Source organism: Dromaius novaehollandiae, chromosome 19 (genome assembly GCF_036370855.1).
Source record: "Dromaius novaehollandiae isolate bDroNov1 chromosome 19, bDroNov1.hap1, whole genome shotgun sequence".
Classification (NCBI taxonomy): Eukaryota; Metazoa; Chordata; class Aves; order Casuariiformes; family Dromaiidae; genus Dromaius; species Dromaius novaehollandiae.
The window spans coordinates 8,213,030-8,240,462 of NC_088116.1; the positions used below are offsets into that span (position 1 = coordinate 8,213,030).

Here is a 27,433-nt window from a genome sequence, read left to right on the forward strand (position 1 = left end):
TGCTCTTGGTCGTCACTGAGGCCTATCGACGATGACCTTTATCGGTGTAACTATCGATCGCTATCGATATGGATCCCTATCGATATGGATCCCTATCGATAGGTGCGGAATCCAACAGGCATCCATTCTCTTCCACAGCAACAGCAATCCGTGATGATACTCCTGCCATGCCTACCAAGAGCAAAACCCGCCCCACACCAAAAATTCACCTGCCTCTCCAGATACACACCTGGTGATACCTGCAGGTACCGATCAATACTGACAGGCATCAAAAGCTATCGATCACGATTGCTCACCACCGTTACTCACAGGTATGGAAACTGATATGCAGCGATTCCCGTTGAGATCGAGATGCGTACTGATGGGACTCAAGATCTCTGGAGTCTCCTGATCTACAGATCTCTAGCGATAGGCAGTGATTGCAGCGGATGTGGAGAGGGAGGTCTAGCTTTTGTTCTGGGGGCGATGTTGCTCTTGGTGGGCACCGAGGCCTATTGACATGGACCGTTATCGGAGCGGAGGGGCCGTGAGGAGTATTGATTTGCATAGGGATTGCTAGGACATGCCATCCAGAGCTCTGGAGCCCCATTGGTACGCATGGATAGCTCTCGATCTCGCCGGGAATCGCTGTGTCTCGATTTCCATAGCTGTGGGTAAGGGTGGTGAGAGATGTGATCGATAGCTTTTGATGCCTGTCAGTATCGGCAGGTATCGCCGGGTGTGTATCTGGAGAGGCAGGTGAATTTTTGGTGTGGGGCGGGTTTTGCTCTTGGTAGGCATGGCAGGAGTATCGTCACGGATTGCTGTTGCTGTGGAAGGGAACGGATGCCTGTTGGATTCCAAACCTATCGATAGGGATCCGTATTGATAGGGAAAGTGGTAGACACGGCTATGTGCATGGCCCTGCTTCCTAGGAGAGACCATGGCAGAGCAGCGGGGAAAGAGGCTAAGGGGAACTACCTAAGGCAGCTATCAGGGAGAGCAGGATGCTCGTAAATGCCTTTGGCAAGGGAGAAACATCTTCACTGTCCAGGGCTGCTAATTTAGTATTATCTACCTTGATGTCTGCTTGTGGGTTGACTTAACCAGTGACAAGCCAAAGAAAATAACAGACCAGGCAGAGAGGAGATGTATCCATCCGCATCCATCCCCTGCCATGCCGAGGGATGGGAGCACAGGGAACTGCTGGGAAGGGAGCTGGTGGTGGGACTGCTTCAGCCCTCCGCTTAACAGGGATAAAAATACTCCTCTCGTCCGTCCCCTGGTGCGCTGGACCAGCTCCATCAGAGAATGGCGGTCTGAGCCCTGCTGCGGATGCCTTGAGATGAAGAGGTCTACACACGTGCGACATGATGGCATTCATGCTCTCTCTTTCTCTTCTTTTTTTCATATAACAAATCGAGGAAAGCCCCAAGCTCTTGTTAGTGTGCTGTCCTTTTTGGAAGTGGTTTTATTTTAAAACTGGAAGTCAAATTCTCCATTTGTTTAGCAAGTCACTTTTTTAAATAAAATTAATTTATTCTACAGAACGGTAAACTCTTCCAGACTCTCCCCTATTTACAAATTAACATTTTTGCTTGCAGATCATTGCTTCCCCCTCCTTTTCCTATCCTGTGACACAGAAGACAGAAAACCAGCCAACACATGAAGGTCTCTAAGGCAGTGCTCCCATGCACAACCACCTTGTCTGTTGGAACCTTGGCGAAGACCAAGAGCGATGATCAACGTGCTGCATCTGGCGCTCCCCACCTTTTGCCACGTGTGCGTGAAGGAAGCAGGTCCATATTAAACCCCCTGATCAAGAGCATCTGGCCTCTCCCTGCAGTGCTCAGTAGCATCCCGCTAGCTGTGCAGGCTCCTCCAGGCATCTCCAAGCTGGGTAGCTGTGCCAGGCAAGGGCACATACTGCAGCCAGCCGCAGCGGCTGCGTATTGGGGTGATGGTGGTGGTTACTGCAGGAATGAGACCTCCCAGCCCTTCTCCTGGCCATGGCCTGCACACCCATCCCGCTGCAACAGCAGCTCCAGCGTGGCAGGAGAGGTGAGGAGCCTCCAAGACACGTGCCCTGCCCCCATGAAGGGAGACAGACAAGCGGCTCAGGCAGGAGAGCGGAGAACACGCTTTGCTAGCTCAGGGAAGAAGGCACCTAAAAAAAAAAAAGCCCAACCCCAGCCAAAAACTGCCCAACGGAACAGCTCTCCAGGCAAATTCAAGAGGTCTTGGCCCAGATCCTGGCTCTGCTCGTGCCCTCTTTGCTCTTAGGATACCTTCCGGCCGGGCACAGCTACACAACGGGACATCTGTCCATGGTGGTGGTGGGCTCTGCTGCACATGGAGACCCACCAGCCAGCTCCAAGCCCCCCGTGGTGGGGAAGAGGCAAACTGGGAGGGACATGCCGCTGCCGTACCTGTCTGCAAGCAAAGTTGCCCTTTAGGAGGGTCTCTCACCCCACATGAAGCAAACAATCCCCGTAAGCGTCCTGGCCCGTAAACCCACCCCTAAGGGCCTGAGAGACCCAGAGGGAAAGCAGTGATAGCTGTAACTGCCCCTACAGCGCCTGGTCCCTCCTGACAGCCGTGCTGCTACGCAAGCTCACCGCCCCTCTGCTTGGGGGGGGGTGGGAGGGGGTGAGGCGCGGAGAATCCCGGCTGTCCGCACAGTCGACCTGACCCGACCCCTCTGTTTCATTTAGCTGTTAACCCGCCTGGAAGTGGCCCCAGTCCTCTGGCTCTTCCTGGGCATTTCAATATCTATAAGAAAATAATAATTAAAAAAAAATCTCCAAAAGCATCTACTGAAGATCCGTAGTGTTTTCACCTCTGGGGGCCCCAGGCGGGCACCTGCCCCTTGCCTCTGGAGACGAGGCCCCCGAGGCAGCGCGGGCTCGCTGTCGTGTTTTTCGAGGTTTGCCGTCAAGTGATGGACGTCATCGCCTAGCCACGGCAGCAGAAAGGCAAGCGGCTGAGCAGACCCCCTTGCAGAGAGCTTAGGTTTGAAAAACCGCGGAAAGGAGAGGAGGACGAGGCGGGTTACTCTGGGGCTTTCTGTAGGTCCAGCGAGGAGGGAAAGGACCAAGGAAGGGAAATGGCAGGAGAGCAGGAAAAGCCTTCCTCCAACGGGGGACGTTCAGCGGTGGAAAAAAACCTCCTGGCAGAGAGTGGGAAATGCCTTCCTCAGACACACTTACTCGGGGCCTCGGGAAGCCGACCTGGATCAGCCCCTTGGGGTTCCTGCGGTGGGGGGCGAGGGCCGGGGGCTTGTGGACCTGCACACGCAAGGAAAGCCTGCCCGGGGGCACCTCTCGTTCCCTGGGGCATCCTGAAATGCCAGAGCCCTGTGGTGGTGACTCCGTTGCAGGACTCGGGGGACACGGGCCATGCTCTTGCCCCGTAGGACCATGCCGAGATGCTTGGCTGGAGGAAGAGGCACCTCCAGGCTTTGCACCGCTGGCCCGGGACGTGCATCCCCCGGGAGCCCTGCTCGGCCCCGGGAGGGAGAGGAATGCCACTGCCGCAAGCGCTGCCGGCTCCCAGATGGCACGGATGTTTTCAGCATCCCATTCCTGAGGGCAGGGACGGTGCCAGCTCCAGCTCAGACATCACCCCCCAAAGCGGCGGGGAGCAGCTCGTGGCGGGGCTGCCAGTGGTGGCACGTGGAGACGGCGAGTCCGGCTCGGCGGCGAGAGGGACGGGGTGCCCGTGGGGTGGCATGTGCCCCGCCGGGGAGCCCCGGGCTCAGTAGAAGGAGTATTGGTTCTCCACGGCCCGGGTCCGGCTCCGGGCGCCGTCGGCCTCGTGGTAGTCCTCGGCGCTGGCGGCGGGGGGCTCCGGCCGGCGCTCGGCGCTGTCGCTGCGGCTCCGGGCGCCCAGGACCCCCTCCAGGCGGTGGTAGGGCGGGGGGGCGGCGGCGGGGGCTGCGGCCGCCCCCTCGGCGGGTGGTGGGGCCAGGGGCCCGGCGGGGGCCGCGCTGCAGAAGTAGTGCGGGGGCGGCGGGTCGGGCCGGCAGCCCGGCTGCTGCGAGGCTGCGGCCGGTGGAGGAACGGCATCTGCAAGGGAGAGGGCGAGCTTGACCCCTTGGACGCGGCCGGGGGGCTTGGCGCGAGCTCTCCCTCGCTGAACCTCACCCGCTTCCCCTTGGCCCTCTGCCTCCCCAACCCTCTCCCTTACCCACCTTCTCCTTCCCAGACTCTCTCCCTCGCCCACTCTCCCCCCATCCTCTCCCTGACCCTCTCCTTCCCACCCCTTTGCCCAATCTCCCCCCAACCCTCTCCCTCACCCACCTCCTCCTTCCCAGACCCTCTTGGCACCCGCATGAGCCAGGCGGGCCCCTCTGATCCTCTTCTGCCAGGGCAGCAACGGCCACAGCCGGGGATGCACCAGCCACCCATCGCAGCCCGGCTGCCGCGCGGCCCCCCTGCCCACCGGGAATCAGGCATCGTCGCCACCCTGCTCTTGCCCTGTGCCTGGGGGTCCCAGGCGGGGGGTTATACAACAGCAAAGTCCCCCTTCGCTGTCTGAGGGCTCCTGCTCGTCCCTTCCTCGAGATGAGCTGCCTCCTCGCAGGAGCGCGTCTCCGGGGCAAAGCAAAGCGTCGCTTGCTTTTCCCTGCGAAGGCCGGCCGCGGGGCCAACCCCGCCGAAAAGCGCACAGCCAAAGCGAGGGTGCTGGTGGGGAAACCCCGGAGTCGCCTCCTCTCAGCTCCACGCAGCATCCCAGCCCAAACGCCCGGCCGCCCGCGCGCGCGCCCCGGGGGCCCGGCCCCGGCACCTACCCGGCAGCGGGCTCTGGGCCACCACGTAGCTGCGGAGCGTGATGTCGGCCGCGCCGCCCGACTCGAGCGGGATGGGGTGGGTGTGGAAGTGGCGCAGCATGTCGAAGATGGTCTGGAACCAGAGGTGCTGCACGTGGCACTGCCCGCTCTCGTTCAGCGACAGCCGCAGGTGCTGCGGGGCGGGAGGCGAGAGGGTGAGCCGCCGCGCCAGCACCAGCCGTGTTCCATCCCCGCAATAGCGGGAACCTGCCGCCTCCTTCCAGCCGGGGGGGGTTTGGTTGCCTCCAAACACAGCACTTTTTTCCTGCCTTGTGTCCCATTCGTGCAAAAGCCTGCTCACTACCACCCGGAGGGAGAAGTTTGTTGCTCCCGGTGCAGCAGCGTTAGGAAGCACGTGGAGCACAGCGGGCGCCCCGGCGGGCAGCTTGCACCCTGCGTCTCTCCAGGACGCCCCAGCTTCTGGCTGCCTGCGAATTCAAGGCATCTGGCGGGCAATGCACGGCACCCGCCAGGAGAACGAGGGATGCCAGCCTCCCCCCATGTGACCACTTGGCTTGTTACAGGGTTATGGATGCAATCCTAGCACACAAACAAGCCTACAACCTGCCTGCGCTATTCCTTGTGGCACCCTGGCAAGGAGACCAGGCAGTTACATCAGAACCCTTCTGCAGTGCATGCCCTCCGATAGAAGAGACACCCACTATAAAACCACACTCGCTTTGGTTTCTATCATGCACCCATGCACACAGCGACCTGGAGCGGACGGAGAGGCGAGGGCAGGGGATGACATGCCCGGCTGCACAGAGGCTCGCACGGGGCGGTTACTGCTCCATCCGCCTGGCAGGCACCGATCCCGCTGGGAAAGGGTTCAGGCAGTCCCGCTGCGGCGCAGGGGGCTCGGGGGGAGCAAGGGCAGGGCCCGGGCAGGCCGGCCCCAGGGCTGTCCCTATGAGGGGGCAGCCGCTCGCTGCTTGTGCTGCGGTGGGTTCCCACCAGCAAGGCCGAGCCACAGGACAGCGGTGATCCGGACCACGGCAGCACGCCTGCCTGCTCGCGGAGCCGGATGGGCTCGGCAGACCCGGCGCGTCACCGTGCTCCCCTGTGCCTCTCCGCCAGCTCATCCGCATCTCCCTGGCTCAAGCCTGTGATGTCCCTATGTGCCTTGGGAACGTGTCCGCGGCCCTGCAGGGATGGATGCACAGGGTCCCTCCTGGGTAACTCAGTGCAGGAGCCTCTCCAGTCCCTCTCCGCACTATCCTGGCTGACTGCAGCACCCCAGCGCTTCTTGCTCATGCGCCCTGTCCAGCTTCCAGGTTTCAGCTCCGTATCCCGCCTCGCGGCTCTGGACAGTTGCATCCCCCAAGCAAACCCTCCCCTGCAGCCAGGCAGGCAGCTCCGCCGCTGCCCGGGAAGCGGAGCCAAGAGCCAGAGCCAGGCAAGCCGGGGCACCCAGGGCTCCCTCCCGCGAGCCGCGTGGGAGCGAGGCCGAGCCCGGGGGAGCAGGGCAGGGCTTGGCCGGGCACCGAGCCCACAGGCCGTTCAGTGAGAGGTCGGCGGCACCCACCTTGGCTTTCCCCTGGAAGTTGAAGGTCAGCACGTATTCCCCCGGCCGCGTTTCGCTCTGCCGGATGACGAACAAGCCGTGGCTCCTGGCGCCCCCGAACAGCACCAGCTGAGCCGCCTTGATCCGCGACAGAGTCCCGTGAAACCAGGGGAAGTCGGAGAGGTTGATCTCTGCTTCTGTCTCGCTGTCCTCCCCTGGCCGTGAGGACAAAAGGATTTTGAGGAGAGAGAGAGAGCAAGATGGGGGCTGCCTTGACCCAGGGCAGGCACCACCTCGATGCAGAGCCTGGCCCAGGGACAGCAGAGGAGACAGCTCCAGCCTTCCTCACTCCCAGCTCTTCTCCTCCCCTCCTCACCCTCCTGAGCCCCCCGTTTGGCTCGAGAGCAATGCTTCACACTGGTGCAGCGACGGGGCCACGTGCAGCAGCCTGGCCCCCACCCAGGTACCTGCCGGGTGCCCGCCGGCAGCGCCGGGAGACTCCAGGGTCTGCAGGAAGCTCTCCAGCGGGACGTGGGCCAGCAGCTCCCCCACCGAGTCCCTGGCCCGGCCGTGGGGCGCAGCGATGACGGTGGCTGTGGCGGCAGCAGAGGTGGCATTGTGAGTGCTGGGCATGGCACATCTGTCTGGCGGCCTGTGCACATCTGGAAGGGAATTCACAGAGGGACATGCTCACGGCTCAGCGTCTCCCACGGTAAGAGGACAAGGCTCAGAGCTACCCGCTTTGAAGGACACGGTGCACGTGGGAGCTACCCTCCAGCTCTCCAAAGCATCTCGGGGCAGAGCAGGGGTCTGCTGGAGCCCATGGAGACCCGTCTGCAGCCTGCGCTAGGTTTCCTTCCCAAGGGAAGCAGCATGGCTGGGGTGGGCGAGACCCTGGCGTGGCCGTGCCTTGGTCAGCCATGAGGACAAGGGTGGGCAGATGGAGCTCAATGCCTCACTAGCGCCCAGAGACCCCATTGCTTGGAGCCGGAGGCTCCATTTCCTACACGTACCTGCGCAGATGTCTTCAGCAAGGATGGGCCACCTCCCCAGGGCAGGTGGCAAGTGCAGCCATGGGCTGGGCTGGCAGCCACCCTGGATGGCTGTCAGGCCAGGGACGAGGAAGACGATGGACAGAGGAAGACCCATCCCTATGGCACATGGTACTTGCCACGGTTCAGGCTCCCTCCCGCTGTCGCCGAGAGGATCTGGCTCCCCAAACCAGAGCTGACACGCAGAAACGCCACCCTCCCACAGGGACGTTTCTGGGGATCTTTGTTTTTCCGGACGTCCTTACCGTCAGCCAGGAATTCGCAGCTGCAGGAGGACACCCTGCCCGGCAGGCAGGCTCCCTGCGCGCAGGCGGTGAGCTCGATGTCGTCCCCGCTGTCCCTGGGAGGAGAGCACACAGCAGACGGTCGCACGGCGGCTGGCACGCTGCAGCCACGCACGCCTGGCCGAGGGGGCACCTCCGCTCGCAGCCTGCAGCGGGGCTTTTTTGACCACCCGTCACCATCACCATGAAATTCAGCTCCAGACACTCGTCTGAGCCTGCAGCTCACAGCTCGGCTGCTAATCACTTCCTCCGCGGACAGAAAGCCCCCGCAGCACCAAAAGGCAGAGCAGAGCAGAGCAGCCTGCAAAGCCGAGGCATCTGCTGCCGGGGCTCAGCCGGGCGCGAAGGCGATGCCCTGAGGGCGGCTTGAAAAATTTCCATCACAACGATACGGGTGAGAAGCTGCGCTGGGGGCACTAAACCCTTCCTTCGGGCGTGAAAAGCCCGCTAGGCCGGCCCAGCCTGCGCAGAGGACGCTCCCGGCCCGACGGCTGCGTGGAACAGCCCCGGCCAGCCTAACGCGCCGCTGCCCTCGCGCCTGCCCCGCGCACTTCAGCATCGTCCTTATGCAAGAAGTCACGCTTGCTTCACGTCCTATTTTTAGCCTGGCCACCGCCGAGAGCCCCGCTGCTGCCGGGAGACGCTCGCGGCAGGCTCGGTTACTCTTGCTTAACAGCGGACACGTGTTTGCAGGCAGCCGAGGAAGCAGGCTGTGTTAGCAGTAATGGCTCACGAGGGAGCTGCTGAATAATTTAGTGACCAGTAAGTGAATCAGCCATTGGGAGTCATTCAGCTGCAACCGTTTGAAAAAGAAGAAAAAAAAAAAAAGGAGGAAGAAAACCAAAACCAACTGAGCTCGGCAGAAAATCCGTTGACAGGGCACTTCGGCAGAGGCTTCAGCTCGGAGTCCTTGGCAGAAGGACCAAGCGCTGCATGCGGGAGCCGAATGGAAATTCATTCTTGGCACCGCGTGTGTGTGTCAGTGTATTAAGCAGCTCATTATTATTTGCTTTAGAGTTCATTATTATTTGCTTTACAGTCATGTCCGGAGGCTGAAGCGGGATTGCGTTGGGTGCTAAGCAAACACACAGGGATAAGAGGCTGCGGGAAGCAGAGCGGGGGTGATACGGGGCTCGGGCCGGCTGCACAGTTGAAGACAGATGGGCAACTTCTGCAGGCGGCCGGGCGAGCACGGCCAAGGCGCTCTGCCCCTCCTGCAAAACCGGCATCGAAGCAGGCACTTCGAGAAAAAGGCCACAGAGCAGCCAAACGGGACACGGGTAGTGTCCGAATAGAGTCTCTCTGGGTGGAAGGAGGGGGACAAGGCCAGCCAGGGGGGCTGGCTAAGCTCCTTTTCCATGTTTGCTTGAATTTTTCACTTTTGCAACTTGGACACCTCTTTTTTTTTTTTTTGACTAACCTCACTTTTCCAAAGCTCTGCCAAGAAGGGCAGAACTGGGACTTTCCCCAGTGCGCAGGGGGCTGCGAGAGGGGCAGGGGGCTGGGACGGCTGTCCCTGCTCCCCGAGGACTCGGGCTTTCCGAGCCATCTGGCCGGCAGCAGCTCCGGGCGCGAAAGCCTCCCTAACGCGCGTCCCCAGGGTCCTGCTGCGGCCCTGCATCTCCGCGGGCTGCGTTTCTCCCAGCACCGCGCTCCCGGCCTGGCCTCGCCGCACACCGGTTATCTCAGCTGCGGCAGCGGGAATGGGAAGGAGCCGCTCCACTGGGAACGCCGGGCACGGCTGCTGGCTCTCCCGGGGCAGCGAGGCTCGTTGCTACACTAACGCTAGCGTTACCACCACCACCACGGCGTAAACATAAAGAAAGGGGTTTCGCCAGCAGAATTTCAAGTCTGCTGTGGATGCTGGGCTATAGGCAGGCACGGAAAATAGCTAAGACGTAGCACGAAAGCTTCGGCGGGCTGGCGTTAGGCACGGCACGCGGCAGGGCTGGGGCTCTCGTCACCTGCCCGTGGCAGGGCAAGGAGGCGAGCAGCAGCGACGGCTTAGCAAGCTGCCGGCCCGGCAAGGCTGCCCCTTTGGGGCATCGAGGCCGCTCACTTTGCCTGCAGATTTCTGCTGAAATGAGTCAAGGACTTTCTGTGATAATTTTAGTTGCAAAACCAGCGTTAGCCGGGGTCTCTCCCAGCCTGGTGGTCCACAGTGGCTACCAGCCCTGAATGCATGCCTGCTGCCCTGGATGCCCAGACCAGCCCTGAGGAGCTTTTTGCTTGCTGTAACGAAGTGGTTTTCCTTAAAACAAGCATTTTACAGTGGACATGTCCCACACACGAAGGGATCCTCCGCCCTGCAGCCCCTGGGTGGACCTGAACATGGAGAGAGGGTGGGGATGGGTCCTGTCTCCCTTGGCCAGGATCATGACCCACGGACCCGGCAGGGCTGGAGGGGGAAATGCAACCTGTGCTCGGCGCCTTCCTACCGCGGGAGGTCCGAGCACGGCCCCCGGAACGCAGCCCGGCCCCGCCGAGCAGCTCCCTGCCGCCGGCCTTACCCGGGGTCGATGCAGTCTTGGATGTCCGCCACCCAGGAGTGCTTCTGGAGCGAGTCGATGGTCTCCAGGATATACTCCGCGCCGTTCTCCACCTGGAAGCAAGGCGGGACAGGGCCGTCAGCCTGTGCTGGAGCTTGCGGCAAAATGGACCCTGCCACGTGGCGTGAGCCGAGCCCCCCGTGTCGCCCGCCACTATTACCGGACCCCCAAACCCAGGGGGTGAAAACCCTCTCCTGTGTGTTTTTTTTTTTTTCCTTTGCCTGCTGGTGCAGGAGGCTTCTGATTTCCAAGCATTTCTCTGCAACAGGGTGGGAGAGAAACCCACTTTAACAGGAAAAAAAATAAAACAAATGAGGATGCAACAGAGCCGGGAGCCTCATGCAATCGCACAGCCGGAGGAGCCGGGCCTTTCTGGGCAGGGGGGACAGCCAGGAGCGCCGACGCCAGCAAGCCGTCAGTAGGGCAGGGACACGGGAACCGGGGCAGAGGGACTCCGAAATCGTGCCAAGTTCAGCGCCTGCCATAGGCTTTCCCCACTCCGTCCCTCCCAAACACGTTATCCAATCCGTCACCGACCCGGCGAGGCAGCCCTGACTCGGGGAGGGTATCGCGTTGCCAGCTGAGACAACCTTCCAGCAGATTTAATTAATCACATACAACTGAATCATTGCCCTGAAAATAAACAGGGCGCGCAGGGAGCCAAGCGCAGGGCTGCAACGGTGAGGATCCCTCCACCCGTTTCGTTCAATGGAGCAGAGCAGCATCTCGGGCTTTCCGAGAAGAAAGCACGGTGCCGGCTGGGGAGAGCGGCTACCCACCACCCCCGCGTGCCCGGCCAGCGAAGGAGGACCGCGAAAAACCAGGGTCCCGGCAAAAATGGGCAGTGCAGAAAGTGAGATCCAACTAACATGGGATGTTCAGAATAACATAAATGCACACATTCGGTGTGCGTGCTCATAAGAGGCAGGGCAAAGGACCAGCGGACGAGCAGGAAAAAGGGGAGCAGGTGACGCAAAGGGAGATGATGTGTTTAATGCCCTTTCTGTGCTGAAAGGATCAATCGCAATCAATTAACCCCGCAACGGGGGTAAGTGCCCCAGCCAAAACGAGGGAAGCGCAGGTTAGAGGGCACCTGGTAAATGGGGCATTTTCAGATTGCTGGGCCTTGATGCGTTTGCCCCCGGGGTATTTTGGGGAATGGCTGAAGTGATCTCGGAGCCGGCAACGTCGCACCCTTGGCTTTAGCAACGCCTCTGGCACGGTCAGACACGATGGGGAAGCACAGTCCAGAGGAAACTCTCGTAGGGGGTCTATAAAACCCGATCCCACGCAGCGGTGAGCCCTGCTGCAGGACAGTTATCGGTGGCTAGCTCTCAGCGTGCCGGGAGGTAGCTGGGGCAGCCTTAACATCAAGGACTCTGTCTTGCACGTGGTACTTTTCATTAATGATTAGCACAAAAGCAAAGACAGGACGCCTAATTAATTCACGGATGACACCGAGGTGCCAGCGTGTCCGAGGACGAGGTGAGAATTCAAATGAACTTGTCAAATGAGCGAAACGGTCTTGGAAGGAGACGGCCCAGATGGCAACTCGCTCGCCCGACGTCTGCATGCGTGTGCCTGCATCCGGACCCGCGGCGCGGGCGCCCTGCCCTTACCTTCAGCACGAAGGTGTTGTCCTTGTCGGGCATCTCCAAGGGCATGGTCGTCCGGACCTCGATGATCGCCGACAGCGGGATGCTCACCTTTGGTTTGGAAGCCTGGGGAAAAAAACGAGCAAGAAGTGATGATTAGAAAAGCATGCAGTCGCATCAAACCCTCCCCGAGGGCAGCCCCTCGGTCAGGCAGGGTCTCACCTCAGCCCACAGTTATTACAGAGAGCAAAAAAACAGAAGAAGAAGAAAAAAAAAAAAAAGAAAAGCATTGATTTCCCTCATGGGCCTGATAACTCCAAGCTCTTTTAATTAAACCGAGCGGAGGCCGGGTGGAAGACAGGGGAGTTAGTGCACTCGGCTGCCAAACCTCTTCCTCATTTCAGCACGCGCCGATGCTCCAGCTCTGCCCAGACCACTCACCTCTCTCCTTTCTAAACCCTCTCTTTTTTAAGACGCGCCTGGTGGGAGAACACCGCTGTCCGGCGGGGCAGCGTTGAGCGCGCGGCACGGGGACCGGCGAGGGCAGGCGGAGGGGATGCGGCAGCACCCAAGGGTGCCCCGTGCACCCAGCACCGCAGCAGCACGGCAGCCGGGGAGCCGGGAGCCGCCAGCCTTACCTGTGCGGGGAATTTTAACTATAGGAAAGCAAAGCGAGCGTCCCGCGGGGGACAGAGCTGGCGGCTCAAGCCCCGAGCGACCCAGCGCAGCCCGGACGCCTCCCCGGAGCTGCCGGGGCTGCAGGTTGCCGAAGGTTCAGTTCCCATTTTGGGGAAAAACCCAGGTGAAGTGGAGAAGCAGAACAGGAACTGCCTTTCCCCGCGTGCAGGCTGGCGGGTGCTGGTAAAGGCCACAGGACATTTTGGAGCCTCGGGCTGGGAGCAGCGGGAGCTGCTACGGTATTTTCCGGCACAGCGCCAGGCAGCGTACCCGCACCGGCATCTCGCTCGACGCATCGCTTCCAGTCAAAGCGGTGCCAAAGGAGTAATTCGCTAGGGAAATTTAAAAACGTGGCCGCGGATTTTGTAGGACCTACACAAACACAAAGCTCTGCTCTCCTGAAGCAAAAAGCCATTTTCCTCCAGCTGTGCAAGAACGGTGCCGCTTTTAGAGCTGGACCATTTGCCAGATGAAAAGGAAGATGGGTTGGGAAGAGAAGGAGATGTAAACTGAAGACTAGGAGAGGTGTAATTATAATAAAAGAGGAGACTATTTTCATAAAAGTTATCCAAAAGTCATTTTGAATTTTTTTTTTAAAGAGACAAATCAAAATACATTAAAAAAAAACCCTATCAGCAATCTCTTAGATGTTTGAAAAGCAGCTACTTTCCTTTCTAACCTGAGGGTACGGCCACGTGGGTCTGCCCCCGGCTCATAGCCCTGCTCCCACGCAAGCCTGTGTCCCCGGCTCCGGGCTCCTGGGAAACGCCGGGGAGCCCAGCACGGTGCGCAGCCTCCCGCTCACCCCGGCGCTGCCGGGACATCAGGAGTCGGCGGAGGGAGACGAGATCTTTCCCTTGTTTGGTGGCACCCAGGACAGTCTTGTCCCAAGGGATTTTCCACATGTCCTGCCGTGGCTGGGGTGGTTTTCTTCCAGCTCGGTTTCACATGTGTCCCCAGGGAGAGGCAGGTTCCCCGGCTTAGGAAGACACCGGAGCCAGTATCAGGGATGTACGTTATACATATGGACTCAGAGCTTCTCTGTATGGGAGATACTCTCAAGTTTAGACTCATGATTTATACTCTACCGAGCAAGAGGAGAAGATCAGGTGAGAAAAGAAGGTGTAGACTAATGTCACCAGTGCCAAGGTTCCTTTTGGCCTCATAAAAGCAGAAAACACTTCTTAAAACACAAAATATTCTGCTGCCCCTATGTGAAGGCATGGCACCATCTCTGTACCAAACCAGCGGAGGAATCCCCCCGGCCCCAGCCCTGTGGCTGCCCCACGGCAGGGCTCCCGTCAGCCCAGCTCCGCTACCGGAGCCTGAAACGCAAACGGTAAAATCCTGGAGAAAAGTAAACGAATCTTTTTCTTCCCAAAGTATTTAAATAACCTGAGATTTCATTACCAACACATGCAGCCTGCAAAACCCCAGGGAGTCGCTTAGTATTTGCACAGTGCTCTGCAGCGCAGCCACGGCACCGGCAGGGCGAGGGCCGGGCAGAGCAGCGCGTCCTCTTGTCCCGGGAGGAGAGATGCCCTCGCGGCGAGGAGGGAAGCTTCAGGGGACGCAGGCAAGGAAAAACGGTATGTGGATATTAATAATAATAATCGGCGTTCCTCTGCGCAGGAGAAGTAGCCGAGACTGCCTGGGAGGAGAGCTGCAAAACCAGCACGCGGCAGTGGTGCTCAGCCGAGCGCTGCCAGCGCGGGCAGCTTCGGGCTCCGTTGCCGGAGGGGTGCCCCGCGGGTGCACAGCTACCCAAAACTGTTATTTCGAAAAGGAAAAAAAGGCTTTTGCAAAGTGGACTAGCGACCCACTGGGAATTAAAACACAAAGAAAGTTTCAAAGCTGGATGGCAGGAGGAGAGGCGTTGGGAGAGCGCGGCGGTCTCACGCCTCCCTGCTCCGTGCCGCCCGGCGTTTCGCAGCCTGGTGCCGCAGCAGGATGAAGCTCAGTGGCACGTGGCAGCACCCGGCGAAGCATTCACGGCCGAAGCTTTCCCAGGGGAGCGGTTGCAAAGGCACCGGCCCCGCCATCCGCAGCCCAGAGCTGGATCTCATCCCAGCTCAGGAGTAGAAACAACAACAACAAAAAAACCTGAGGAAACTACAACAGCTGCTCAAATTTAGCTCAAACCCTGAGAAAAACAGCAGCAGAGAAAAGCCAGCACACACGGCATAGACGCAGTGCTCCCAGAGGAGCTCGGCCCAGGACAAGCACAAGCACCAGGTGACACCTCACCGACCAGGTCCAAGACCTGTAGGACACTAAACTGCTTGAAACAGAGAGGGAGTCACCCTCCAGGACAACATCGAGCTGCAAAACCGTCACCTGGAACCCCATTGCCGAGGACTGTGACAGCTACGAACGCGGGAGCCGCGTCCCCACAGAGCCGACCGAGCAGGGGACCTACCTTCGGAGGGACGTAAAACTCCAGCAGGAACCTCTCCCCTTCCACCTTCACCGCCTTCCTGAGCAGCAGGCGGCACTTCTGCCACTGCGAGCTCCCCACACAGTTCGTGTCGTCGGCCACCATGTAGCGGAGGGTCCCCTCCCTCTGGATGTCCACCAGCTCCACCTTGGAGGACTGCGCCTTGGAAAGCCGCAGCTTGTGGGTCCATTTCTCCCGGGGGTCGCCGTGCTCCTTGCTCCCCGCCGGCCACGGCTCCCTCTCGGCCCTCCGGCCGCCCTGCGCGGCCTCGGCGTCCGGCTCCGGAGAGGACTTCCGATGCCACATCTCCTTCACGCCGTCCACCACGCACAAGCTCATGTTCCGCAGCGAGAAGCCCTTCTTGAACTTGGGCTTGGAGGTGGCGTGGACGGACACGTCCTCCGAGCTGCGGGACTGGCCGTAGGAGGACACCTTGCGCGCCTGCGCCTGCTGCGACGGGCTCAGGTACCTGTGGGCGCCCAGGGGGTGGTCCATGCTGTCCAGCGACTCCGTGGAGGTCTCCTCTCTCCTCTGGGCGACGTCTCGCCCGTAGGGCACGTGGCAGTTCTGCAGCCCCACGAAGGGCACGATGTTGTACTTGGTGGGCGAGTCGGACACGAACACCCGGCTGACCTCCAGGCTGAAGATGTCCAAGAAGTTGGCCGCGAAGTGGTGGGAGAAGGAGGCCTCGGCGCCGGGGGTGTCGTAGTGGGGGTTCTCCTTCAGGAACTGGCAGAACTTCTGGGCGAAGTCGACGGCGGCCGCCTGGGCGTGCAGCTCGCAGAACTCGCGCCAGTCGGGGAGCGGCGAGGAGGGCTCCTGGCAGAGGGCATCGCCGTTCATGACTGCCCCATTCCGCCTGCCGGCGGGCTGCGGAGGCAAACCGGAGACGGGGTTAGTGCCGCGGGCCACCTACCTGCCGAGCGCCGCGAGCCCGGCAAACGCTCCCGAAAAACGACGCGCGAGCCAGCGACATCGCCCTCCCCTCGGCCCACGCGGCTCCCAGGCAAGCGGCTCTCCGTCCCCACCATGACGCTGGCTTTTTCCCCATTTACACCAAACATTTACAGGTTACGGTTGTCTTCCCACGCTGCCTTCCTGCTGGCGAGACGCCGCCACCGCCACCGGGGCGGAAGATGAAGACCGGTGTGAACTCCAGGAGATGGTTCCTCCTGGCGCCCAAGACACCCCAGCCAGATTCGCAGAGGAAACCACGTCGCGATCGACGGACCACGTCTGGTTAAACAGCACGTGCGGCAACAGCACGTCCAGGCGACGGCTTAGGCTGGCCCAGGCGCCACACAGGGCTGGGACCGCTGATGCCTTCAGGATGGGGCTTTTCCCGAGTCGCTAAACCCTCCGGGCCACGGGGTCCCCCCAAAGTCCCACCTCGCAGCATGGCACGGGGTCAGCGCTCACTTCGAAACACAAAACCCAGCGACCCGCGTGCGGGGCCGGCAGCCGAGGGCAAGGCAGAGCCCGGAGTCTGCAGACCCAGCGACCCAGAGCAACTTCTTCTCCCCCAGAAAAGCACCGCAACCGGGCTGGAAGAAACCGCTTCCCACCCCCAGGTGCAGCGTTCCCCTTCGGGCACCCGCTTTGGCCCCAGAGTGCTCCAGCAGCGCTTCTGCTTTCGCCGGGGAGCATCCTTCCCCGGAGGCAGCGAGGGGAAGAGGCCTCCGCCACGGGGCCCGTGGGAGACGGGCAGGGGAAGTGGTAGGTTGCGGGGCTAAATCGGGAGCTGCCTTGCCCTCGCGCTGCAGAGGGGTGAAACCTGCCTCCCTTGCCGGGAGAACTAGCAAGAAACCTCTACGTTCCTCTACGGCAGGGACATCGCTCCACTGAAGGCAGGCAGAGGAGCTGCCCTGAAAGCAGGCGTCACGAGCCTGGCCAGGGCTCGGTCCCCGCCGCCGGGGCTGCGACGAGCGAGAGCAGAGCCCCAGCCCACGCGGCAGGACTCGAGAGGTCGCCCGGCGCCTGCGGCTGCGCCGGCAATCCCCGACCTCGCCGGCGATCCCCGACTGGGGACCGCGCTGCTCCTGCCTGCGCGGCGGTGCCGAGCCCAGCGCCCGCCTGCCGCAGGGGTATTTAAACATGAGGGTGACACTGAATTAATGCGATTTTCAGGACGAGAAGCAGGTTCCTTACAGCTAGGAGAGCAGGGTCAGCGCACGCGGCGCCGGTGCAGCATTTCTTTCCCAGAACAAAGGGAAAACAAAGGCTAATTTCTCTCCAGCTGAACCGACGGAGATCCCATCCCAAAAGACCCCCAGCCCATCTCGCGATGGGGGGAGAGGAGGACAGCAACCGCTTGGGGACAGACCCTCCTCCACCAGCCTGGCAACGGCTCCTTCTCCACGGCCACCCGGGGGGCGGCTGCCGCCGTTTAGCATGCAAGAAACGCCCGCGCGACCTCGAAGCAGGCACAAAGGGACGGGGCCGCGGCAGCCCCGGCGCGGGCCGCTCTCCCCGGCGGCCTCCCCGAGCCCTCCCTTCGGACCTGCCGCAAAGGGAATTATTCACTCGCTTGGCCCAGATTCGGAGCCGCTGGCGGGGGCTCCTTCCTCCCCCCGCTGCATCCCCACCGGCACGTTTGTCCCCAACAGGCCGTGCGCCCCACGGGGCACCGGGAGCCGCAGACCGAAGCCTCGGAGCAAGGAAACGCCGTGGGAAAGCGTTTTTGTGCAGTTCCACCTCCTCCGCTGGACAACTTTGCCCTGGCATCAGCCATAAATTGCTCTTGTTTTACGATTATGACCATGCAAAGCATTATCGATCCCTCCTAAAACCACTGAGGACTCCCTGCCGAAGCAGCCAAAGGGGATTCGCCTTCAGGATTTACAACGCTCGTGTTTCGTCTCGGCAGCCTGGCAGCTTTCTGCATGGGCCTCGCTTTTGCCCAGAGCCCGGAGCTCCCTTACGGCCACAAGGGAGATGGGTCTGTGGGAAAGGGACGGTTTCCTTTCATCCCTGCTCAATGCTCCTCTCCAACACCCAGGAGGAGCGGGTCACGCCGTTTCTCAATCTGTACTGTCAAATCAATCCAACAGGGCAGCCAAAGTCACCTAACCGGACGGGTCCCATTTCCCCTTTTTCAACACAGGCAATAAAAGTGCTTGAGGAAGAGAAACCCCCGAGTTGCTTGCGGGAACCGGACCGGGTGTGCGTGGGTTCTCCGGGGCCTCGGCAGGATCCCGCCGGCATCGCGGCCGTCCCTCAGGACGGCTCTGCCCTCCACACAGCTGCCCCAGGCTCCTGGGATCTGCCCATCCTCAAGATCTGCCTCTGGCAAATTCGGCTTGAAGCCGGCCACAGGTTCAAAAATCGGATTTAGGGGAGGGGTCCCTGGTGCAGCGGCTGGCTGCGAGGACAGGGAGCCGGGGGCAGCACCGTGGGTGACTGCTCTGCCTTCCCCGGCACGGTACTGCATTGCCCCTTCCTCCTCCTCCTCCTCCCCCATGAGCCTTCTCTGCTGGCAAGTCTGCTCACACCCACATGGGACTGCGTTGGCCCCTCCGTCCCGCAGCCCAGGGGCCGAGCGCTGGCAGCACTGGCATCTTGCCGGCGGAGGTCCAGCCCTGCGGCACTCCATGGCGGAGGTCCCTCTGGCTTTGCCAGAGCCAGGGTTTTCCCCAGCCACGCGGGGACGTCAGCAGGGCAGCGCCTGTGCCGCTCTCCCACGCCAGCCGGGAGCTGCCAGCAGGACGCCCGGCTTCTCCTCACCCATCCCTCCAGGAGACACGGAGCAGGAGCGATGGTCCCCAAGCCAAGATGCAAGAAGGCACTTCAAAAGCAAACAAACACCCCCCCCAAAAACACAGACAAAAAGAAGGCACGCAGCCACTACACAAGACCTGGAAATTCGGAGACACGTGCACAGCGGCGTCGCAGCGCTCTCCTTTCATCAGCCCGGGGATGACAGACTTTACGAGGCCAATTCACACAAGCGAAGCCTGGAGGGGAGGTGGCTGGCGGGTCTGGGGACCGGCGAGGGGAATCGCCAGCGCCGCTCGGGTTTCCGCCACCCCGCGCCGATCCCTGCGAGAAGCCGGCTCCCGGTTACCCGGGCAGATCTACCTTGCACCTCCGCTCCCCCGTGCCCACGGCGCTGCCCCACTTCTCAGAATAACTTACTGTGCCGCAGACAGCCGCTGCCGGCAGAGCGGTGGGAGGTGAGATGAAAACAGGCAGCAGGTCTATGCTTTTTCCCCAAACAAGGGCAGTTTGCTTCCAGCCCAGCTTGCCGAAGGGCGCAGCACGTTCCCAGGCCCCTTCCGAAGGGGGCTGGACCCCTCCGTAGGTGCTACCTGCCGGCTCAACCGCCGGTGCAGGAGCTCTGCCCTGCGTTACATGGAAGCGGAGACAGAGCAAGCTCAAAGACCGCTTCCAGCCCTAAATAAAAAATGAAATAATAATTAAAAAAAGAGGAGGTCTGTTCCCAGAAGGAAGCTGTGTGGCCGCAAAGTGGAAACAGGTATCAGACCGGTGTGGACTTCTGCCGTTGGGCTAAGCCACGCGCAGGTCAGTCCCCAGGCGTAAGGGTTTCTGGGGATCAGCCGAGTGGAAACGCCGGGGGCAGGCGCAGGCGAGAGGCAGCCGCTGGCCGTGCTGCTGCGACGACGGATCCTGCGCACCGGGGACGCGTGGCAGCACGGGCCAGCAGGAAGATCTGAAAGTCCAAGTAAGCTCCTGACCTCACGAAGAAATGAAATTTAAGCTGTCAGCAGAAGCACAAGAGAGCACGGAGGGGGTTTCTCCGGTCAGGCAGGAGCCAGGAGCAGGCTCCGCGGGGCCGATCCAAGCCCACCGGCGCCCGGTGCTTGGATTGCACAGCGGACGTGAGGAAACCCAGGCAGCTGCTACCCCCGAAAAGCAGATGAGCTCAGATGCCTCCCGCGTGCCCGGTGAAGGGAGATCCCCGAGTCGTGAGCCGGCCTGCGAGCAATGCAACACGCCTGCAGCCGCCAGCACCCAGCGTGCCGCCGCGGGCAGGCGCGTGCCACCGCCGGGACATGCAAGGCATCCCGCTCGGCAGCTCTGCCCCCCCGGCGGCAGGAAGGACCAGCCGGGGTTGGCACCCCGGGGCTGCAGCCGCTGCCCAGCCCGCCCCACTGGGGCTCCAGCCCCCAGCGAAGGCTCATCTTGGGAAGAGAAAGCCATAGGGAAGAAACGCCATCCACACGCGCTTGCTTCGCGTTCCTCCAGACCCACCTCCCATCCCCACCGCAGCGGTGGGATGGGAGAAGTTTATTGCTCCAAGTGCTCTTTATCGCTCTAGATACTATTTATACTCTACAGATCTTAAAATCAGACTAGTTGTCTGAATCAGATAGAAATGGAAACAATCTTTCTTCCCCTCATTTACTGTCCACCCCACTAAAATATTAATTGAACAGCTTCTTGGCCTCAAATTTAATGGTCAAACCACCCGTCTTGAACCAGCCTCCCATTAAATGCGTGCTTTGACTCGCTGCCCAGACGCACTAAAGGGCCCTCCTGTCATCTGGAGCCTGCAAAACATTCGTCCGGAGCGAAAAGGATTCCCGGGTCTTTATCCGCTGCCCGATTAGCGATTCCTCCAGTGGGAACAGCTTTCAGAGCAAACGCCCCCAAGCCGCCCCACTGCCCCGGCCAACAGCAAGGACACCAAGCTGGGACCAGGCTGCTCATCCCGCAGCGTCCTCCCCGGCTCCCAACGCCCAGCTTCTCCACCGGCCGTGGCCAGCGGCACGCCGGGCAGGAGGTAGGATGCCTGGGCGCTCGCCCTGAAGGTGTCTTCTGCGGAGCAGATACGGCCGGACGCTTTCACGGGGGACGGTGCACCGCGACTTGCCAACAGCAATGGAGCGAGTCTGTCGCCTGCCCCTCGCCTCGCAGCCGCTCTCCCCGGCCGGGGGAATAGCTGCTCAACTCGGGAGAAGCCCACGGAGTCACGGCAGAATTGCTCCGCTCTGGGAGCCTCGTGCGCAGGGAGGTCTCCAGTTCTGGATCACCAGCACGGCTCAGCCCTGCGCACTATGTTTGGAAATAAATCACCACCAGCATCCCCCAACAAGAGAAGAACCAGCTATTTCTTGAAAAAACAGAGTTTTTGGTAAAGGAGGCAAGTGGCCACCTTCCCTCCGCTCCCTCGGTGCCACCTCGCCTGCCCGGCTCCGCTCAGTGCTTCCCGCAGACGAGCAACCAGTGCAAAGTCTGTTTTTAACCACCACCATAGCAGAGTCTCCCAGGAGCAGCGCCGGGCGCCGTGTCCCCAGCCGAGGGATCTCGCCCTTCCCCGCTAAGCCGGGGTGTCCTTCACCCCGCAGCGGAGGCTCCTCCGCGGGGCTCTCCGCGCTCCTGCAACGCCTCGCACGGGGGTCCCGGCCGGGGCTGCCGCTGGGCGACCCGGCAGCGAGGGCTCCCGCAGCCGCAGGGCAGCGCCGGCAGCCCGGTGTCGAGGCAGCGGCAGGTCCCGGCGTGCACGCGTTACACATTAACCACGGGAAAGAGACCTCGGTGCTGCCATCTGCACCCGCTCGCGCAGGACCTGTGGGTGCGAGGTGAAAAAGCGCCGATCCTCCTCGAACGCCGGTGCACCAAATAACAGGTCGTCGAGCCACGGTGCCTCGCTGCCACCGGCTGCCCCCGAAACCGGGAGCGCAGGAGGCACAAAGAAAAGCCCTGCGGTGTAAAAGCAGCCGCGGGGGCACTGGGGGACCCTCGCCTGGGCACCCAGGGATGACGCCTATGGGCTTCGGAGTCTCAGGTCACAGCGAGGGACTGCCCCCTTCGTTTGGGGAAAGAGAGGGAAAAAAAAAAGCTCCAAGACTGCTTTTCTATTACGGCACATAATACACATGGCATAAAGTTACATGGGTCTGTATCACCTTTTCCTCATTTCATTTTTTACGTTGCAGACGTAGTTCCCCACACGCATCACTGTCTCATACCCGCGAACTGCTGCCTGACAGTATCCAAGCTAGGGAAATTCGGCTCTGCCCAGCACGGTACCCGGGACTTCGGCACTCACTGCTAACTGCTGAAGTGGCATATTAAGGAAAACACCTTGTAAAAATTCCAGTAGGCTTCAGAAAACCCTCCTCGAACAGATGATGCCAAAACCTCCCGGTTACTGCTGCAATGCCCGGCCAAGGGTTCGGCCTCAAGCGCTCCGTTTGCTGTTGCTCTCGTGGGGAGCCCCCGGCACACAGCACCTCCCACCCGCGGCGCGGGAGGATTTCCTCCGCGGAGGGGCCACATCCTGGCCAGCCCCCGGGTCTCACGGGCCAAGCGCTGCCGGGACGCGGCGTGGGCAAGACGCTGTTCTTCCCGGTGGGATCCCAGGAGTGTCGAGGCAGGCCGGGCTGGGAACACCCACGGGAGCGAGTTTGCATCTCAGCAGCTGGTGTGGCTGCAGGCCGCGGGCAGGATACGGGCGGAGGAGACCCTGCAGCCCATGAGCCCCGCTCCCGTGCTTCTTGCTTTGCAGCCAAAGTCACTGGAGTCTCCTGAGAAATCAGGCAGAAAAGGGAGACCTGCAGGAGCAAGGGCTTGTCGCTAGACTCACCTTTTACTTCCCATTTACTTGTTTTGCAGCCCGTGCTCGGGAGCCAGAGGAAGAGGAGAGAGCCCTAGGGAAACGCAGGCCCCCTGCAAGGCCGGGATGGCCCAGGACCGTGCGTGCACCAGCAGCACGGGGCGCTCCCAGGGCAAGCAGGTGCTCCGAGTGCCTCCGTTTTCCCTTTAGCCAAAACAGCTTCTGGGATGCGAGCTTCTCCCCTTCAGCAGTAACCCCTCGTCCCCCACTTCTGCCCAGGGGGGCAGCTGGGATTGAAATCGTGGTTCCTGGGAGTGGAAGGGAGCAGACTCCACGCTCCCAGGCCCTCCGACCAGCTCTGCCAGGCTGTGCTCTTGGCTCGTACCGGAGAGCAAAGCCCTGAGCCAGGCACGAGGTCTCCAAGGCTGCCACAACACCTGACCACGGGCTCCCTGTCCCGGGGTGGGAGCTGCAGGCACCCACAGCAGGCGCAGGGAAGGGGAACGACGCAGTGCTCAGCCCCGCGGTGGCCAGCACAGCTGGGCTCCTGCCACCCTGCCACGTCCCCCAGCCAGGCATCGCGGGCACGTTTCTTTGGGAAGCAGGACTTGCCACGCTGCTCCCCGATCCCTCTGACGACACACCAGCGAACGTGGCCCCTCAACTGCTGGGATGGGCCTGCACCCCCAGGAGCTTCCCCACGAGCACGTCGCGACGGCAGCAAACAGGGCACGAACCGGCGCTGTGCCCCGGGGAGCACGCAGGGGCACAGGGAGAACGGACCACAGGCTAGGGTCCTGCCTGAAGTCAACTCGCATCAGGGCTTTGGAAGTCCAGCCCAGCGCCAGGCTGGGGCTCCTGTGACTGGCCAGCCCATGGAGCGAGGAAACAAGCCACGTGTGCGCAAGGAGGACCAAGAGCAACGGTATCAACGGAAGGGGAGTGCCAGGAGAACCGGCTGTGATGGGCTTCGGGATTGAGAAGACCAGCAAAGCCAGCATCATCTCCCAGGACACCCCAGACAGAGCCCAATCCAGCAACCACAGCAGATATGCAGCCATGACCAAATTTCTCAGCCTGACACAAGAAGAGGAAGAAGAAGAGGAGGAAGAGGAGACAAGACCTTAGCCAGCAATATCTTCAACTAAAGGGGAAGAGATAGCAATTTGCATCCAAGGAGGAGGGACTATTGAGGCAAGAGGAGGTTGGACAAGACGACCCTGCCCTGAGGGAGCCCAAGACACTTCAAGAGGAGGGGACAGACCTGAAGGTCAAGAGGAGCAGCCAAAAGAGGTAACTCTGAAATCAAGCAACCACTGCCCCCTTAACAGGGATTTTAACCCAAAAAGCCATTCCCAACCATGCCAAGACATAAGGAGCAGGACAGGGGAGGCCCCATCCTCCTTTGGCCCCACCATGCATTCCCACTCAGTGACGCGGGGAGAACTTGCCGTCTTGCTTTAGGTGAGAGACGGCACAGGCTGGCAGGCGCAAACACGGATTTCAAACACGTGTCAACAGTCTGGAGCATCTCAGCCAGAATTATGCAACTTTTTTTTTTTTCTGGAAAGAAGTTATTCAACTGTCACCCCGGGGTGCGACGCAGCGTTACAGCAACGGAGCGGCACTATGAAGCAACACCGAGGAATGCAAGAGAGGGGAAGGGCTGACACCGCTCGGCATTTCATCTAAGCACATTTCCCGGCGATGTACGGCCACCTGTCTCTGCAAACGTGGTAACGGGCAGCGCCAGGGCAGGAAGACTGACCTTTCCAGAGGGGCCTCGGCGGCCGGGAAGCACAATCCCCCATTAGAAGCACAGCCCCAAACGCGCACACTCAATCACACTCCCTCTGAAAGAAAAATATTAGCCCTTCCCCCCAAAAGAAGGGGGAACGAGGGTGAGGAAACCACTCAAAGCAGCAGGGACAGAAAGGGCAGAGGCTGCTTCCCACGGGTTTTGGGCAGGGTGCTGGGTGGACAGAGCTGTTTTACCTCCTCTCCTGTTCCAGCTCAGAGGGTCCCCGAGGAGCCAGCAGCGAGGGTCTTCCAGGCCAAGTGCATAATTCAAAGGGTGAGTTTCTACACGGGAACGAGGGGCCAGACCGGCTCAGAGGGGCCTGGAATGCAAATGTTTAACAGTCAAGCCCTGGCGTGGGTGCAGTCATCCCCAAGCCACCTTCTCAAAATACATTTCATTCCTCTGACACCGTTCTGCCGTGCTTGAGCCCGGCCGGCTACTTCAGCAGAAACTGGAGACAAATGTCAGGGCCACAGAGAAAGTCCCTGCGCTCCCGAAGGCCTTCGCGTGATGTAGATCAGCGAGCAACTTCACCGCAACTGCAGCCGGGGGAAGCGGAGGGGACGCAGCTGTCCCCGGGGCGCTGCGGGCTTCGGCGTCGCCGGTTCCCCGGAGGGAGCCGGAGCTGCTCGGCCCGTGCCGGGACCGGGCGGGCGGCAGGGAGGGAGCAGCGCTCGCCGCGAGGGCCCGGCAGCTCCGGGCAAAGCTCACGCGGGAGCGGAGCGAGCAGCAAAGCCCCCCCGCCGCCCCCCCGGCAGCGCCCCGCGGAGCCGGGCCGGGGCGCGCAGCAGCGGCGCAAGCACCGAGCGAGCGGCGCCTCCCCCGCCCGGCACCTGCGCCGGGGGCCGCTGCCCGGCCCCCCCGCACCGGGGCTCGGGGCGCCTGGGGGGGCAGCGCCGCTCGCCGCCCGCCCCCGCGGAGCCCCTGGGGGGGTGGGAAGGGGGTCCCGTCCCCTCGGGCCGGCAGCGGCGGGGCCGGCTCCACCCACCCGCCGCTTCCCGCAGGAAACCCCCCCCCCGGCTCCGCGCCGGCGGGCGCCACCCGGGGGGCGACCCTCCCCGAGCCGCGGAGAGGAGCGGGACCCCCCCGCGCAGGGCCCCCGGGCAGCAGCGGACCTGCCCCTCCCCGCCGCCAAAGGGGAGGATGGAAATACCCCGAAAACGGGAGCCTCCCCCCCGCCCTCCCCGCGCAAGGCGCTGCGGTAGCGGAGGATGCGCTTACCGGCGCGGTGCCCCCGCGGCGCCCGGCCCCGCTCCGGCTCCCGGCGCCCGGCGCGGCTCCCGGCGGGCCGGCACTGCCCGGCCGCCCCCCGCGCACCGCCGGCAGCGCCGCCCCCCCGCTCCGCCCACCGCCCGCCGCTTTAAAGGGCCCCGCCCGGCCCCGCCGCCGCCCCCGCCCGGCCCCCGCCGCCCCCGCGGTTCCTGCGCCGGGGCCCCCCCGGGCACCCCCTCCCGCCGGGCACCCCCAGCCGGGGAGGGGGCCGCGTCTTCTCACGCCCCCCCGCCAGCCCCCGGCATGCGTTTCCTCCGCTTAGCAATGTATTTTTGGGGGGACCCCCGGGGCTGCCCCCGCATCTCCCCCCGGGAGCAAATCCGGCCCTGGCTGCCGGTGCGAGGCGTTGCGGGACGCGGGAGCTGCCGCCGCGCCGGTCGCGCTCATCCCCGGGTCACGGCTGCAGGCCAGGCCGGGTGTCCCCATGGGTGACAGATTTATGGGGGCCTTCTCCGAGCACCTGCCTTGGCCAAGGGGTCAGGACAGATTTATAAGCCGCGTCTCAGGGACAGGGAACGGGAGTGCGGAGAGGTTTAGGCGATTTAGCCCGGGTCACGGAGGAAGCAGACCCCGCGCGGCAGCCTCCTCCGCCAGGTCTTCGCTGAGCCGGCCTTCGCGCCGCTCCGGGCCTCCCCGCCGCCGGCACCGCCACCGGGGCGGATAGGGATGACTCACCAAAAAAAGGATTTGCAGGCGGAGCAAATCCCTTTTTACTTCTGCAAAGCACCTGTAGGATTAAGACAATGCCGGTTATGTAATGGGTGCCGAGGGTGGCGGGTCGCTGCGAGCGGCGCAGGGGCTCCCAGGTGAAGCGGTGCAGCCGAGCCGGAGCGCCGGGAAGTAAAACATGGTGACTTCAGTGCGAGTTTTGTGCCCGGGGAACCGTTCAGGGCCCTCGCTGGTGGTGGGGCGCGTAGTTCACAATTACTCATCATTGCTGTCTCCCGACCCGGCACAGCTGCTAGATTTTGGGAGAGGCCAGATTTGGGGGTGCTCGGAGGATGCAGAGACAGGATGAGGCAGGTTGGCTGTGATGCACTTTTTTCCTTTCCTGTAACCCCCGAGATGCGGAGGAGCAGGCCCACACGTTCCAGCTCGGCACGCGCTCGTGTGCGTCGCAGCTGTTGGCCACCTGGCAAGCGGGGAAACCGAGGCTCGGCGCAGATACACCGGTCTCACCAGCCTCGGGGCAGTTGGCAGGAATTTCTGGTGTCTTCTTTTAGCCCACGGCCCCTGTAGGCCTCGCTGCGTGGGACCGGGGACGCAGCAGCTCTGCGCTGTGCCGCGGCAGCCCAAAGCCCCGCACGCTCCGTACGAACTGGAGAGGTTTGGTCAGTGCCATTGAGGATGTTATCTGAGTCGTCTTGGTCACTGCTCATCGCTGCCTCCTCTGCCCTCGTTCAGCCTTCCTTCCTTCGGCCATTAGTTATTTTGAGAATAACAACTCTAACGTGCCTCTCAAAAGAGGATGTGCATTAGGTGTGCATCTGGGAAGAGGATGTGCATTAAGCGTGCATCTAGAAAGAGGATGTGCACGCCGCGTCGACGCGCTCCAGCCCCGCGCCATGACGCAAAGAGCTCCTCATCCAGCTGCGTCAGCAGCAGAAGCAAAGTACTGCTTGTCCGGCGTCAGCACCTTTCGCCTGGGCCTGCCTGGCTCTGCCGTGGGCCCTGTCGGCCCCAGCCGGGCTCCCTCTCGGGCTCCTTTCTCCTCCTTTTTCGTGTTTTCGGCAGCAAGCGGAAACAGAGAGCAAAGGGAATTTGCAAAAGCCGGTGTCTAGGAGACATGACCGGGCCATGGACTCTTGACTTCTCTCCCTTGTTGCATCATCACTGGTTATACGATTTGGGGTGAATGTCCCCTCTTTGGTTCTGGGTGGTAACATTCTGCTTTCCCAGGGGTGTTTTGAGGGTTAATTAATGATTGCCAAG

At 61.8% G+C, this 27,433-nt stretch overlaps 1 protein-coding gene across 1 annotated transcript; it reads right to left on the reverse strand.

Moving 5' to 3' along the window:
• Positions 1 to 1,416: 1,416 nt before the first annotated feature.
• Positions 1,417 to 25,563, reverse strand: SH2B2 (SH2B adaptor protein 2). The gene is made up of 10 exons (XM_064523394.1): positions 25,451 to 25,563; positions 24,424 to 24,548; positions 14,892 to 15,779; positions 11,819 to 11,920; positions 10,161 to 10,252; positions 7,612 to 7,706; positions 6,782 to 6,976; positions 6,336 to 6,529; positions 4,772 to 4,943; positions 1,417 to 4,046 (listed from the first exon to the last, which is right to left on the reverse strand). The coding sequence occupies exons 3-10, from the start codon at positions 15,750 to 15,752 to the stop codon at positions 3,736 to 3,738; spliced, it is 2,022 nt and encodes a 673-aa protein (XP_064379464.1). The 5' UTR covers positions 15,753 to 15,779; positions 24,424 to 24,548; positions 25,451 to 25,563; the 3' UTR covers positions 1,417 to 3,735.
• Positions 25,564 to 27,433: the final 1,870 nt, after the last annotated feature.